Raw genomic sequence first — 16,449 nt, 5'->3', positions numbered from 1 at the left:
ACTCTCCTGTTTAGTTAGGCTCAATAGACAGGATATAGCTGCAGCTAGTCCTTCTGCCAATAGGGGTTACCCTCTGGCCTTCTGCAGAGCAGGAAGGGGAGGGGCCCATACAAGAAAGGAGTCACAGCTGTAGCCTCTTGCCTGTCCAGTGCAGTCATTGCCATTGCACTGGTGCTCAGAGACTAAGGGTCTATCCCAGGGGTCGGTAACCTGCTGCGAGCCGATTTTCACTGGCACACTGCCAGCCGGGGTCATGGCCGCCAGCCCTGCTCAGCCTGCTGCCAGCCTGGGATACCAGCTCCCGGCCCAACTTACCTCGCTGCTGAGCGAACGGAACCCCCGGCCGGCAGCAGGCTGAGCGGGGCAGGGACCCTGCTCAGCCCACTGCCGGTCTGGGGTTCTGTCCATCGGCCCCGCTCAGCCCACTGACGGTCTGGAGTTCCAGCCGCCAGCCCCTTGCCAGGCGGGGTCTCGGCCACCGGCCCTGCTCAGCCTGCTGCTGGCCTAGGATACCAACCCCCGGCCCCATTCACCTTGCTGCTGGTCTGTGGTTCCAGCTGCCTGGCCCCCTGCCAGCTGGTGTCCAGGCCTCTTGCCCTGCTCAGCTCTCCTGCCAGCCTGGGGTACCGGCAGCAAGCCCAGGGTTGTGCTCCTGGCCAGGTCCCAGCACTCTGCAGCCCTTATAAAAAACTACACTACAATTGGCTTAAAAACTTGAAAACTTAAAAACATTGTTTGTATATTACAGTAATCATTTAAAAAGTATAATGTTAATAAATACAGAGGTTTGATGAAACAAAGTAGTTGTACTTATGTGCCTGTGCTTAATTTGTGTTTTCAGTGATTTACCATTTAAAAAAAATCTTGCATGTCTCACACCCCCCAGAAAGGGCATCCTGCACCTCCAGAAGGTGCACGCACCCCAGATTAAGAACAACTGCACTAAACTGATAAGATCTGCATTTTACTTTAATTTTAAATGAAGCTTTTAAAACATTTTAAAAACCTTGTTTACTTTACATACAATAGTTTAGTTATATATTATAGACTTATAGAGAGAGACCTTCTAAAAAGGTTAAGATGTATTACTGGCACACAAAACCTTAAATTAGAGTGAATAAATGAAGACTCGGCACACCACTTCTGAAAGGTTGCCGACCTCTGGTCTACACTGCAATCAGAAGGGGTGTAGACATTCCTGAGCTAGCTTTAATCTAACCAGCTTGGGTACCACAGACATGGAGGCATGGGCTAGCTGACTGTGTACGTAGCCAGGCTCACTATTGGGCTTATACTCAGGGGGCTAGACCTGCTACGGGTCACGTTGCCATGGCTTCACTACTAGCTCAGTAATGTCTGCACATGCTGCAATCACACCTGTGTGTATTGCAGACATACCCTGAATGACTTGCCTAAAGTCACACAGGATGTCTATGACAGTGCAGAGAATTGAACTCCCACTGCCGTGGCTGCTGCCCTAACCATTAGGCCATACTTCCTCTCTAAAGTACCATACAAGTGTCAGGCGTCATTCATGTATTTGTTGTGTATAAACACGTGAGGGGTAAATGTGTACATAAGGGGATGCGTATCTGCAGGTCTGTTAAGGATGTATCTTGCAGGTGCTGAATCTCTCAGGTGACAAGGTGTCTCTCTGAGCCACAACCCTGGTAGTGACCAATGTGGATGGCGCCTTATGCACATGCAGTGCTGGGCACAAGTCTGCCCTATTTGCTTAAAGCCTTTCAGAACTGAGTTGAGCTTCCTGATTTCTCTTATGCCTGTATCTAATGTAGCAAGTTTTCAGGGTGGACAATTTTGGACTGCTTATCCTCCTCTACACCTCTTAATCAATATGCAGTACTACAAAGGAGTAACAAATCAAAAGACTGTGCCTACACAATAGTAATGAAAACAAAAGAACAGCATAATGCACCCATAAATATGAAGCTATCGTTTCTCAGCAAAAGCAAAATTTTTCTAACCAGCACTTCTCGGTTTAGACATGGGAGCATCTCAGATAATCTGTTTTTACTAACTGACCCCCACATGGCTCAGACCTTCTACATTTATGACAGCATTGTGGGTCATTGTAGCATTTATGAATTTCTGTATCTACAATTCTTATAAAGAGCTCACCCACTGAGTTGGGTGAGCCTACAGACTCTATGGTATATTTCTCTGACAGTTTAATTTATCTGTATGATGGCCTCCATTCCAGAATTTAGCCCAAAAGATTTAAAAAACTCTACATCCTAGTGAGTTACCATGACAACGCCTGTATGTGACCTTCAGAATGTCAGATACAGGTCCTAATTACATCTAACAAATGCAATTTAGTTGCATCACAAAGAGAAATAGTTTAAGTCTCATTATAAAATATGATTGTATCTGAGAGAGAAAGAAAATGTCAAATAAAGGGTTATTTCAGCCACTGAAGTCAATATTTTATGGGATTCATTATAAATCATCAGATACAAAAAGCTCGGGATTGTTGTCCCAGTAAAATAGTCCCATTCAGAGCTGTAATTCACATAATGAATTTGTGATTAGATCCATGTATTAATCTTTTTACACATTTACTTTAGAAAGGATATGAACAATGAAAACTGCCCCTTTAAGAGCAATTTACTTACAACCAGATCATTGCACCTGCAAGTGGTGTCCATGAGCAATATTATCCAGTTATGCAGTCATTTATATAGTAGGTAGGTGCCCCCTATCTATCCATTACCCCAAGATACACAGCCATTCCTTGCTACAACCATTTAAATTTGATTTAAAACCTTTTGAATTGCCTCATATTTATCTACTCATTTCATCAGATAAACACTAGAGCAATGACAGAAGGGTGACAGAGTATGTTCCTTTATGATTTACAGATCATCCCAAGCTGTGGTGATGTATCTCATAACCCTGATGGGGAGTCTTGGCGTGTTGGTATTAATGCAGATGAATTCTTGTCTTCACTCCTGGATGTACTTTTTCCTCAGTAACTCATCTCGTGTGGACACCTGTTGTTCCTCAACTATTACTCCCAAGATGTTGATGAACTTCTCAGTCGAGAAAAAAGCTATTTCCTTCTCTGGATGTATTACATAGTTTGTTTTCCTGTGTAGCTGTGCAACTTCAGAGTGCTTCCTTTTTGTGGCAACGTCATATACAATTGTTATGTAGCACTAAATAACCCACTGCTTTATAGAATGGCCATATCCAGCAGACTGTATCACGCTGGTAATCAGTTCGTGTATCATTGGATGCTCCATACCATGCTACATACGAGTGGTATTTTTAATTGAGATTATCTTTCTGTGGCTTCTCACACTCAATGGTCTCTTCAGGGATATCTGACATTTCCATCAACAAACTGATTATTTTTATCTTCGGTGACCCGATTCAGGTCTTCACTATTTCTACCATCCTTGTCTCTTATATTTACATCCTCCCCATCACCCTGAGAATGAAATCAGCAGAGAGGAGATGGAAAGCTTTCTCCACCCATGCATCAGACCTGCTCTCTGTTTCGCTCTTTTTGTATATACAACTGAGTTCCAGCTACTCACTGGATTGTGACCTGGTGGATTCTATACAATCCTAATCCCTGTTGAACCTTTTTATTTACTGCCTGAGAACCAGATGGAAGAGGCCATGAGAAAAGTGAGAGAAGACAGGTTTTTAAAAAAATATATTCATTAAATTCCCCATAAAATTATCCATAAAGTAATAAATAGTTTAAAAAAATAAGGTCGCGTCTAGTTAAAATATTCAGCACAACATCCTGAATAGATATTTGAGCAAATAAGAACACTCTACAGAACAAAATGCCCACTTTAAAAAATGTGAATAGAAAATACTACATGTGGCACATGAGAAGCTGCATTAAACTAGAAATTTAGATTTACAAAATGTGGGGCTGCAAGAGCTGCTTTCTGATGTGAGGATAGTGAGTAATGCGGGGGTACTTGAGAGGGGGATAGTGAGTAATCCAGAACTTCCTTGATCCGATGACAGAACTTTTGGAAGCCAGGCTGCAGGTCTGGTATTTGCATTTGTCACAAGTGCACCAGATTGGTTCAGCTGGATAAAGGTTACGATGTTGCCCTGACTAGATGATGACTATAAAGGGAGCATGATGCCACACCAGGTAAGAGCAGGATACCATGAGCAAGAGACTAACTGAAAGAACTTGACACATGCATGTTCATCCCCCAGCAAGTACGAAATCAGAGGCTTTCCTAAATAATTATTAAATATTTGCATAATAGTGCTGCCATGAGGTTCCAATGAGGACTGGATCTCCATTATGCTAGACACTGTACAAACACATCAGAAGACATGGTCTGAAGCTGGAATTTATTAGCCTGGTGCTCATATTCAGGTTCTTATTAGAGCGTTTTTTCAAGTGGTTTGTAATGAAAACTTCTTTGATGATAACTCACATAGGCTCCAGCATGGGGTGGTAGGTGACAACTAGGGATGTGGTGTGTAAAACTCGTAGTGAAGAAAATGGGAGCTGCACAGCCAACTGACAGTACGATCCGATTCCATGTTTGCTCTGTTAAGACAAGAAATTGCCTGTTAGGGAGTGGTTGCTTGTATAGGATTGAAGTCATTATTCAGTGAATGACGTTATCAGGGTATGTTGGCAACATTTTGAAAAGGAGAAGTCACTTTTGACCTTCTTTGTGACCCTCTAAAATTGCCTTTCATGAAGGTGAGCTCACTGAAATCCGAACCTTTGCTCTTCATTGTTGCTGACTGTTTTAACCTGCTGCCTCCTGTGTGCAGCTGCCTGATAGCAGTGCTGCAGCATCAGAGGGGCTGGACTAATATGTTGCTGGGAGGATCAGGGGAAGCTGCCAAGAATCTAGAACCTCCAACTGAGACAGTCGATGAAAGTCAGAGAAAATGAGGTGCTAATTTTATCCAGCCTTAATTCCACAAAAATGCTTAATCACTGCATCCCTCTGGGTTTATTAATATCTTAAATTGAAACTATCCTGACCTTTTTCAAAGAACGTTAGTTCTCCAAATTTACAAGTTTTACTTTCACTGTTCAGGCATATATATTGCTTATTGTATGTATAATAAATAGACTTATGCTCTGATACATATTGATTTGTCTCTGAGCTTGCTGCTGAACACAAGTGAAGGACTGAAGTCTCTGATGGGTTCCATTCTTGGGGTACAGTATTAAGTGTAAAAACATATCCAGATATTTCCATCCTCATTCTCAAAATAAATGTTTTCTAAACCTCCAACTCTCCTTTTCTCTCACCATAGGTGGGAACAATGAAGTCTTACACTTTTCTGACCTTGCAGCCATCACATTTGTTTTTAAGTTGCACAAGTAAAGCAATGCTGTTAACGTTGAAGGGAGAGTTTGCAGTACTGCCAACCTCAAGCACTCAGATATCACTAGTAGTGATCATGAGATTGTTTGGTTTAAAAACTAGATTTAGAAAACCAAACAGGTAGGTTAGGATTAAAATTCAAAATGATCTGGACAAACTGGAGAAACGGTCTGAAGTAAATGGGATGAAATTCAATAAGGACAAATGCAAAGAACGCCTGTTAGGAGAGATGATCAGTTGCACACATACAAAATGGGAAATGAGTGCCTAGGAAGGAGTACTGCGGAACAGGATCTGATGATCATAGTGGATCACAAGCTAAATATGAGTCAATGGTGTAACACTGCTGCAAAAAACCCAAAGATTCTGGGATGAATTAGAAGGAGTGTTGTAAGCAAGACAGGAGAAGTAATACTTCTGCTCTTCTCTGTGCTGATTAGGCCTCAAATGGAGTGTTGTGTCCAGTTCTGGGGTGCCACATTTCAGGAAAGATGTGGACACATTGGAGAGGGTCCAGAGAAAAGTAACAAAAATGATAAAGGTCTAGAAAACATGACCTCTGCGGGAAGATTTTAAAAATTGAGTTTGTTTAGTCTGGAAAAGAGAAGACTGATAGGACACATGATCAAAGTTTTAAAGTACATAAAAGGTCGTAACAAGGAGGAGGGAGAAAAATTGTTCTTCTTAACCTCTGAAGATAGTACAAGCAGCAATAGGCTTAAATTGCAGCAAGGGAGGTTTAGATTGGACATAGGAAAAACTTTCTAACTGTCAGGGTGGTTAAACACTGAAATAAATTGCCTGGGGAGGTTGTGGAATCTTTATCATTGGAGATTTTTAAGAGCAGGTTTAACAAACACCTGTCAGGGATGGCCTAGATAATACTTAGTCCTGCCATGAGCGCAGGGGACTGGACTAGATGATCTTTCGAGGTCCCTTCCAGTCCTACAATTCTATGATTTTTTTTCTTTGCCTTCTGTTTTTTGAGCCTTTAAAGAACACTTCGGCCATGTTTTCATGTTTCTCTACAACCATGAGGCTAGAAATTTACCTTTTCTTAAAAAATGTAAGCTGAGATTTTTCCTTTAATCAAATGCCTCCAGGAGCTGGGGCTTCGAAAATTCATGATAAAATAACAAGTGCTGGCACCACTGCATTTGTACTAAAGGAAAATACACTGCTTTGTCCTGCCTGCAACCAAAAGGAGACTTCAGAAGGTTTGAATAATCTTCATATAAACATCCAAACTCTTGACTGCTTACTCAACCCAAACTTCTCCTCTCCACATTTAAAGTGACAGAGTCCTGTGGCACCTTATAGACTAACAGACATATTAGTCTAGAAGGTGCCACAAGACTCAGTCTGGATCCATAAAAAGCGACAAACACAGCTACCCCTCTGATACTTGACCCCACATTTAAAATTAACAATAACTTAAATCCTTTAATGTCAAATTGAATATTTAACCTTCAGATATGTAAGAAGCCTTTTAGAAAATAACTACTGTTTAACAGGAAGTTCTGAAAAAATGACATTTAGGGCTTGAAGAAAAGCTTTGGATTTTTTTTTTTTAAATAAAGATTTAAAACTGGCTGGGGGTTATAATGGAATGCGAAGAGGAAGTTTGTCTTAAAGCATTTTAAAAAAAAGACTTACAAATATGTATATCAAACATTAGCTTATAATTTGGAATGGCACAAGTTATTCATCTCCAGAAACAGGGGCTTATAATAAACACCATGTGCTCTAGCTAGCCCCTGGTGCAAGCAGTCACATCACCTCAGTGCTCTAAAATCTTTGCTTCCATCATCAGGGGTTCATGTATAAATAGGTTAACAATGGCATCAAAATAACAGAAGAGAAGACTTTATAGCAGAATTTATTTTAAATATGCTGTATGGGTTCTTTAGTTCAAAACTAAAACACCTTGTTCTGTTAAATCTCTTATTACAAAAATACACTATTCTAAGGTAATAGCATAAAACAGCAGTATTTCTATTGCAAGCTGTTGGACTTAGAAAAAGTGTTCTAGAATACCTTGTTTTATATTTTTTAAATAAGGCAAAATATGGGCTCCATTCCTCAGTCTTTATATGAGCAAGACTGCCATGGGATTCAAGAGGTTTTTCCATGGTCCCCAATCATCACAGTATCTCAGCACTTTAGTAAACCTAATGAATTTATTCTCTGCAAGGTAGACAAGTACTATTCTGATTTCACAGCTGGGGAACCAATGAACACAAATTTACAGGGAAAGCATCAAAGAGATTACTCTTTGCCAGCTCTTTGGAGCTTTGGGCATTCAAAAGAAGGGGTATTTTCAAAATAGATTGCGGGCAGCCCATGTTTTTTGGAAATATGCTCTCATTTCTGGCTGCCAAAGGTCTCTGGGTGCCTAGGTGGAGCTGAGTGCCCCACAGTGGCATACATTTACCTAAAAAATTGTGCAATGGGGAAAATGCATTTCTTTCTACCCCCACCACCACCCACTCTCAGACACTCATTCTTTCCTGCCACCAGCTAAAAGGTTCCTATACCACAGGTTATTTTCTCACTTCCCTAAAAAAAAAAAAAAAAAAAAAAAACTTACTCTGGCTTCCTTTCATCTCTCTTCATACACTGTCATCTTGGATCAGCTCCCATAATGTGCTGCAGCAGCTTTCGGAAAACATACCAAGTTTCCATCCTCCACTCTTCCCCCTACAGACTTCATGACTCTCCCCGTATTACTCTGCCTTCCACAAAACCCTAGTGTCTCCTCCAAGACTTCTCTGTAGATTCTCCTCCCCACAAATTCCAGTTTGTTCTGTACCCTCCCCCACTTTCTCCTTTCCCAAACTCAACTCTCTCTGTTGCCTCTTAAATCCCCCATTCTGTCTCTAAAGATCCCCAATCCCTCCTCCCCAAGTCCACTCCACTGCCATCTCTTTTCCCTCTCCAAACTCCCTCCACCTTCTCCCTCTCCCCAAATTCCCCAGCCTCTCCACCCTCTCTTCCAAGGCACCTCCCTCTTCATTTTACCTCTATTCCCTTCACTTTCTTCTATTGCACTCATCCCCACGGTTCTCCTCCTTCCTCCCAAATCCCTCCACTTCCTCCTCACCCTCCTCTTGCACCCTCAATTTCTTCTACTTCTCTCAATAACCTCCCTCCTCAAATCCTCCAGTCTCTGCTCCCTCATCCCAAATCTCCTTCCAGTCCCTGGCCCCACATCTCCCTTGGCACCTATTTACTACTCCTTGATTCACTCTCTCTGGAATCCCCTTTCTCCCTTATTGCTGATGTCCCCCATTTCCTCCAGTGTTACCCTTTCCCTCTGTCATGCCCCTTCAAGGTCAACAGTCTGCCCAGCCTGGTGTCCCCATTACTCCTGTCCTCCAAATATTCCCAGCAAGTATCCTGGGCATCAGTGCTAACTCATTGCCATCCTACCCCGTAGGTCTATTCACTTATCCCAGCCCTCACCCCCCAGGCTCCCTTAGAATTCTCCCTCCCCCACTCTCCTCTGGAGCCCTTACTTCTCGCTCACTCTCCCCGAGCCCCCCTGGCATCCACTCTATTTCGCACAGGCCCACCTGCATCTCCCTCGCTCTTGGCAGCCAACTCCCCCCTTGCTGGTCTCCCTCTGCCACTCCTCACTCTGCAGATGTTATTTTCCATGATCTGTCAACCCCAGATGTCTGCCTTTAAATGGCAAATGGGGGAAGAGGAGGGAGTCACTGCTCCTCCATGTGTTAGCCAGGAGCTGCTCATCCTCTGGCCTTCCGCAGAGCAGGAAGGGGAGGGGCCCATGCAAGAAAAGAGTCACAGCTCTGGCCTCTTGCCTGTCCAGCAGAAGGACAGAGTAGACCCTACTGGCAGGGGGTCTAGCTGCAGCTATATCTTTCCTGTTGAGCCTAACTAAACAGGAGAGTGATGGTGGCAAGGAAGGGGGATAGGGCCTGTGCTGAGCATGGTTACACAAAGCAGTCTCATTCTTTTTTCCTCAGCTTTGCCTTCTCTCTTTCCTCCCCTCCACAGATAGACAAAAATGGGGAGTGGGAAAAAGACAAAGCCATACACATCCCCCCCCACCCGAAAGTCAGAGGAGTTGCCCCTTATGACAACACCCAAGGAGATCAGCCTTGGAATTTTCAAAACTCTGGTCCCCCAGTCAGTCAGCGTTGGTCTCCCTAATTCTAAGCATCACAGTTTCTACATCCAAAGGGAATTAAGATACTTCAATAATCCCTGCATATGGTGGATGCCTGTTGCCTACTAGCAGAGCAGAAATACTTTATCAGCACCTGAACCGGTAGAAAAGCTTCAGAAGTACATGGAGAATAGCAAAGACATTATTTGCTATGCAACAAGAGGCAGTTGCTCCCCCATCCCGAATTTTCACAGGTCTACATGCTCTATTATTCCTTCCACTCTATGTGCCCCCACCCCACAATTTTGCAGGATATAATATAATCACATATAGTGTTCTATATGCTGACTCAACTTTGCCCTCCACACCCCCTCCCCCCAATTTTTCTAAAATGATACCTGTGGAGGAAGTGTCCTTACATAACCAATGAGTACAGAGTGGGTGTTCCCATGTGAGACTCTGGTTTGTCTGTGGAGCTATGAGGGCTGGACAGCACAGTAACTCAATACCACAGAAGAGTACAAGTCTTGCTATCTTTGAAAATAACATGTCTTTCATGATATTCAGAGGAGAACAGGTTATGATGACAAACCAGACAGCATACATACCTTGCAACAGAGCAAGGAAAGGATTATGCTCACTTGCTAGGAGCCTAACTGCAAAAGAGCAAAATCAGGAAAAATGAATGGCAGCGATTTAAAAATAATAATAATAAGTGTTTTCACAGTAATGATCTAATAACTCCTCTGTGACTTATCTCTTTGTGATTAGGAGTTGCTAATCACAGTGCTGGCCAATGAATACCCTGAGTATAGGTCAGGGCCGCCCAGAGGGGAGGGCAAGTGGGGCAATTTGCCCCAGGCCCTGCAGGGGCCCCCACGAGAGTTTTTCGGGGCTCCTGGAGCGGGGTCCTTCACTTGCTCCGGGGGCCCCAAAAAACACTCATGGGGCTGGGGCCCCAGGAGCTTCTTCTGCTCTGGGTCTTCAGCGGTAATTCAGTGGCAGGTCCCGGAGCGGAAGGGCCACCCACTGCCAAATCATCACCAAAGTGGGGGCCCCCCGCCGCCAAAGGCCCCAGGCCCTTGAATCCTCTAGGCGGCCCTGGTATAGGTGTAAGCAAAAGGTGGGGGTAGGATGGGATGGAAAGATCTGAGTGCCCAGCAGTGGGTAGGATTTTTTAAAATATTAATTAAAATTTCCTGGTTGCTCAGGGCTGGACAGAAATACCTACTAGAGCTATACTAGCACATGTAAACAGACAATTTACACATTTTAATGAGGCATGGACATCCTTGTGCTGAACAGTGTAAAGGTAGGCTATTTTCAGGCAATAATAGACAGTGTCCAAACATGCAAGATGGTGATAGCAGTAGCTTTTGGTGCAGGCACAGGTGAGAAGTGAAATGGAAAAAAAAATAAGGGAGTTCAAGGAAAGCCCAACTACAGAACCCAGAAACTGACATCTTATTACAGAAATGACCAGACTCAAGATGGAGCTGCTATGTAAGCTCTCCAGAATCCCTTCTGCCAAGAATAAAAAGACTGTGGGCTCAGATTGAAAACTGCATAAATGTTGGGTGGCAGAATGAGGAACAGTGGCATACTTGTGAGAGTGTTTAGCCGTCACAGCCATGAAAACCAAAGCATCTCTGCATAAAGTGCAGTTAATCCTGGGATAGGTATGTTTCCTATTTTTTCAGGCTGTATATCTCCCTTTGGTCCACTCAGAGCTAGGTGTTCTATCTACTGTGCCCAGTACAGATAGGAAGTCTACCATGGCATTGAATTCCCGCATAATTTGGTTGCTCCCAAGTTATCAGGGCACATAGTGGCTGGAGCACTCTAAGGGGGAGGAGTAGAGGCATAGTGGAGAAGATGGACCCTCAAAGAGTAGTAGTTTCAGAAAATGCTCCAGATACTCGAAAGTTAATCCTTTGAATGCCCAAATCCCACTAAATGCCATGCGCACTAAAATTGCTGTTGTGCTTCGCCAAGCTTTTCAAAATACGTTAGCCTAAATAACTTACCAAGATCACACAGTAAGTCTGTAGCAGAGTCAACTTCTAGACCCCAAATCCATCCAAATCCTGTCCAATGCTATAACCACAATACCATCATTCAGCTCTATGGGAGTTTTATCTTCATAAATATTGCATGATTCATTTATTCTATTTAAAATATATATGTCTGTTACTAAAATCTATGGGCACATATGAAAAATTAAACATAATATAGGACTTCTGTAACTAATTGGGCCTTTTTCATCTTAACTAGCTTTTAAGAGCAGAAGGTGCAAACGTTCTAGAATGCCAAGAACCCACAACTCTCATAGATTTCAATAGAAATTGAGGATGTCCAGGATCATGCTCAGAGAGAAAGGACAATTGAGATTAGATTCTGGACAATACTGTATCGTGACGAATCAATTATTGTACAAAAAGAACATGAGACAATTTAAAACAACCAAATCTTTTAATTAGAAAGCAACAAACATGCAAATAGCAGGTATAGAAATTTATTTGAACCAATGTTTTTGCTCCAATGAAAGTTATTTTTAAACATTGATCCAAGCTCCCACGTTTGCAGGTTAAGGAAAATATTGCACTTTGCATCTTCTAGCACCCCTCAGACATGGCAAAACGTTTTAAAAACATTTTTGCTTATTTTACTTGCACACTCTCCCAAAGTCATGCACACAGTCGTTCAGAAACAAAATGTTGGGTTATCCAAAAGCAAAACCTTAAAATTGCACTAAAGCTCTGTAAGGAAAAATATAATTAATGTCTTATATAAATTCCGTAACGTCTAGGTGCTCGCATAGAAGATCCAATTACGCTTCATCTTCATTTTCATTCTCTTGACCAGACCCTTCTGACCTGTCACCCTCCAACCGGTCTGCAAGACACAAGGATGATTTAATAAGGATGCGACTTTACAAGTAACTTTTCAGCTAACATTTACAATACAATGCATCAACCGGACACTACCCAAAGCACAGTGGCTATGTATTATACTGATGGAACCATTTGAAATGAATAAGTAGACTGATAGTACATACTAAATGGAAAAGTTGCAACACCACCACAAGAAAGCAGGGACAGTAAAAGCAAAGGACTAGAATTCGTGAGCACCAATGTGATGAAGTAGGCAGCAGCTCACTCATGGTCAGCACAGAAGAGATGGGTTTGAGCAGAATTTTAAAAAACAGATGGCAAGTCAATGAAGTGAGCAGCCTGTTTTAGAGAGTTGGAACCGAGAGGATATTTTAAAAAACAGTTGTAACCAGAAGTATGCACTGGTCAGAAAATTGGGAAAATTGCTGTCAGTCACTGTATGCATCAGAAAAGACATCTGTTGCATAGCAGTTTAGAGAAAGGAAAATTAAATGAAGAAGCACAAGGGAGGGAGCATAACTGGCCACTTATACAGTGTGACTAGGCAATCACTTCTGCAATAAAACAGTATTAGTGTCAGAATATCATTACTGAAGTGTGGAGCAGTTCTTTCCTGGAATAGAATACACCAAGAAGCAAATAAAAAATGGATATATAAATATTTAGCATCTAAAACACACATAGAGACTCTTAAAAAGGAGAGAAAAACAGTGTTTAAGAGTGGTATGTAAAATTTACTATAAAACACTCAGCTTAAGTGACGATGCTAGACAAGATTTATGAATGGCATAAATAGTCTGCACAGAAACAACTCTGAAATTCTCCTACCAGCTCTTATATGATTCAATGATGCCAGCATTCGTAACATGAAAGAAGCTGGAACAGTAATTGTGTTTCTGGTCTCCTCCAGCATTAATTCATTACGAGTTATAACCTGTAGCGACAAAAAAAAAAAAAAAAAAAAAAAAAAAAGAATCCCTGATCAAAGCATCACTAACTACAAACTATTCCTGATGCAATACAGATTGTATTTTATACAAAGTCTAATACACTGTGTCCAAAAAAGCTTTACCAAGTTAAAAGTGACAAAACAGCAGACCCTAGCATGTGTTATAAATTATGCTGTAGGTATACTGTATCATTAGAAAAGTCGGTCATAAAAGCAATTTTTTAATCCAGATAGTATGGTAATATTTATAATAAAATCATCACTGTGATGCCTGAGTTCCTGACAGAGATTAAGTAGTATGGGAAATAAAGAAAAATAGTTTTCAAGATAAGATGGGAAGACAGCGAACTGATGATGTTGCACATATGAGTAACTGCAGAGAACAAAGCTTTCACACCAACAATAACTAAGAAGGTGGGAAGGAACAGAAATGACGTTTCTCCTCCTACTCGCATGCTCCTGAATACCTTTGGAGAAAACTTAACGGACATGTGGAGTTACTGCACTACAAGTTCATTCACCGTAAGTAGCTCTTTCTCCTCTCCAACTGACTCCTGTGCCTATAAAACCAGGCCACCTCCTCTCTGCCTATAATTTAGTTAATTCCTTCAAGGAAAAAAAATGTTATCTAGCCAGTAGTGTTGAGCTCCATTCATTCTCCTTCCCCACAAGCATTTCCTGCTCATCTTTTTACCTGGCTCTGAATCTGACCTGATTCTTTCCCAGTTTCTCTCATTCTATTTATTATCTTTCCACCCTCATGCGGCTCCTGTCCTTAGGGTTCTCTCTCTGGTACTGATAAACCTTAATGCCATTTGTCTCTCCAGCTACTGCCCAATCTTTTTTATCCCTTTTGCCTCCTTAAATACAGTATTTCCACTGGCTTCTCTCTCTCTCTGCAAGATCTCCTGGCAGCCTGTTTTCTCTTCTTTATACTGAAACTGCTTTTATAAAGACACCAATGACCTACTCCTAGCCAAGTCTAAGAATCCCTTCTCTGTTCTCATTTTCTATTCACCAGACATTTTGACAGTTAATCACTCCCATCTCCTCCTCAACTCACTCATTCTTGGGCTTTCCTGACTCTGTCCTGTCCTGGTTCTACTCCTACTGCTCCAACTGCACCTTCATCCTTCCTCCTCTTCTCTCTGGCACTGTCTCTCAGGATTCTGCCCCCTCATCTTTTCCTGCTGGGTGATCTCATCTGCTTTCCTGGTTTCAGCTACTGTATTCATGTTGAAGTTTCCCAAGTGTCCTCCCTGACCTTTCCCCTTCCATCCACTCCTGGATTTCAGATATCTCATCTTGGATGCCCTCAACCAACTAAATTTACATGGTGAAAACTGAACTCCTCAGTTTTCCTCCTAAGCTCCCACCTGTCCCTCAGGGATATTAATTAAAAAATTGATGTATTTGGCACAATAAACATGTACAAATCTACAACTGGCAGAAAATATATTTTCTGATTGGACACAATATGCTTAAAATTATTTCTCCTTCACAAACAGACTTAACCCTAACCTAAAAGCTTCAATTTTGGTGTTTAGCATGTTGCTTAAACATTGTTAAGTGATTATTAGGTCAGAAACAGAACACTTTTTACACATGATTTACCTTTATGTATGCTTATTATCCTGAAGGATCCCAAAGCACCTCACAAACTTAATCTGATACACAAAATATAGACAGTGATCCCTTCCCCCACCATGGAAATGCAGCCATCTTTGTGGTAGAACATGACAACTACTTAGCCATAGCAATAATACACAGGAGGTTAGCACACAGAGTAAAAAATCCAACAGCCAATTGAAACTGCAAGGGACAAAATATAATTATGCTATACTGCAACCTGTTTTAGGGTACTGAATCTGCTAAAGACTAGCACAAGCCAAACAAGATTTAATAAACTGATAATTTTTCTTTGCTCCCCCATCCTCTGAAGGGTACTTGGAACCAAATACTGCTCTCAAATGCACCTAGTTCCTATTGCAATCAATGAGAGCTAATCAGAGCATATACTTTGGCCTTTGGTGAAGTTTGCAGAAATGGCTCAGAGCTCAGGAGCGGCAGTATTTACTTTTGCGATGAGACATTACACTTCTACAGAGAAGAAATTAAGTGACTACTTGACCCCTGCACAAAAAGCAGTTATTTAAAAAGAGCATAAGAGACAAATATTTAACTCTGCCCTGTAGCAACACTATGAGGGGGAAAATATTTTTAAAAACTCTCGTCTTTAAAATCCATGTAATTAATCTGCAACCATAAGCACTAACATCCAGTTGTCATATCTATGGTCATAGCAGGGAATCATTACAGGGGAAAGTTAAGTTTATTTGGGTGTCCTAAAAAAGTTGGCATACCTTAACATGTTTGCATTTTTTTAACTGGGTAAATAATGATTATTTTATAGCCTTAAATTGCAGATATACACTCTCAACCTTAATTCTATAACACACAATTTTGTGCCTGGGAATATTTAATAATGTTTTTACATTTCATTTACCTCCAATATGTCTATGATTTATCTCCTGCTTTTTTAAACAGTCACAGCCTCCTCCATTTCTGATTGCTACTATCTACCCTTGTAACTCTGAGAGCTCCCCCTATCTCTCACTTGTCTTGTGCTCATAATTTCATACTTCCACTATTTGTGTACATTCCATTATTTCCTAATCTCTCAGGTTATGTGGGGTGTTTATGTACCGAAAGAAATTAAAGTTAATTGTTTTTAAGAACATCTTATTTTTAAAAATAAAAATCTACTGCTGACTTGTTTTAAGTTAAAAAAATTCAGTTATTCAAGCTGTTTGCAGAGAAGACTTTGCTAGAAATGACAGCTGCGACATAAAAAGAAGGAAAGGCTCTTACTTCATCAGCAAGTTTTCGGTTAAAAATCCTGGACTCTTCTAGCGGTGACCAGATTTTTATATCATAATCAATACCTGATGAGGCAAGAACTAGAAAATCAAATTTAAAAGAGTATTAGAAAATAGTTCTAAATGAAATGCCTTTTCTGAACATTTTAACTGAGTTTGTTAAGTGTTGGAAATGTTGCTGACATGCTTCATGACATAAATGCACACACACACCTCACTTCATTAGAAGTGCTCTAATTTT

General features: G+C 41.3%; 1 protein-coding gene across 15 annotated transcripts in view; it reads right to left on the bottom strand.

Moving 5' to 3' along the window:
- Window positions 1-11,939: 11,939 nt before the first annotated feature.
- The window catches only part of DCAF6 (DDB1 and CUL4 associated factor 6), a 175,366-nt gene continuing 170,856 nt past the window's right edge, over window positions 11,940-16,449 (bottom strand). For all 15 annotated transcript variants that reach the window (XM_030581129.1, XM_030581156.1, XM_030581138.1 and 12 more), the window contains 3 exons: window positions 16,201-16,289; window positions 13,209-13,314; window positions 11,940-12,381 (listed from right to left, as the gene is read on the bottom strand). In XM_030581129.1, the coding sequence (XP_030436989.1) occupies window positions 12,317-12,381; window positions 13,209-13,314; window positions 16,201-16,289 (260 nt within the window). In that variant the 3' untranslated portion in view covers window positions 11,940-12,316. The remainder of the gene's footprint in view (window positions 12,382-13,208; window positions 13,315-16,200; window positions 16,290-16,449) is intronic.

The sequence above is a fragment of the Gopherus evgoodei genome, chromosome 1 (assembly GCF_007399415.2).
Source record: "Gopherus evgoodei ecotype Sinaloan lineage chromosome 1, rGopEvg1_v1.p, whole genome shotgun sequence".
Taxonomy (NCBI): Eukaryota; Metazoa; Chordata; order Testudines; family Testudinidae; genus Gopherus; species Gopherus evgoodei.
Note: the sequence above shows the minus strand (reverse complement) of the source record. Positions and strands in the feature narration are given on the sequence as shown.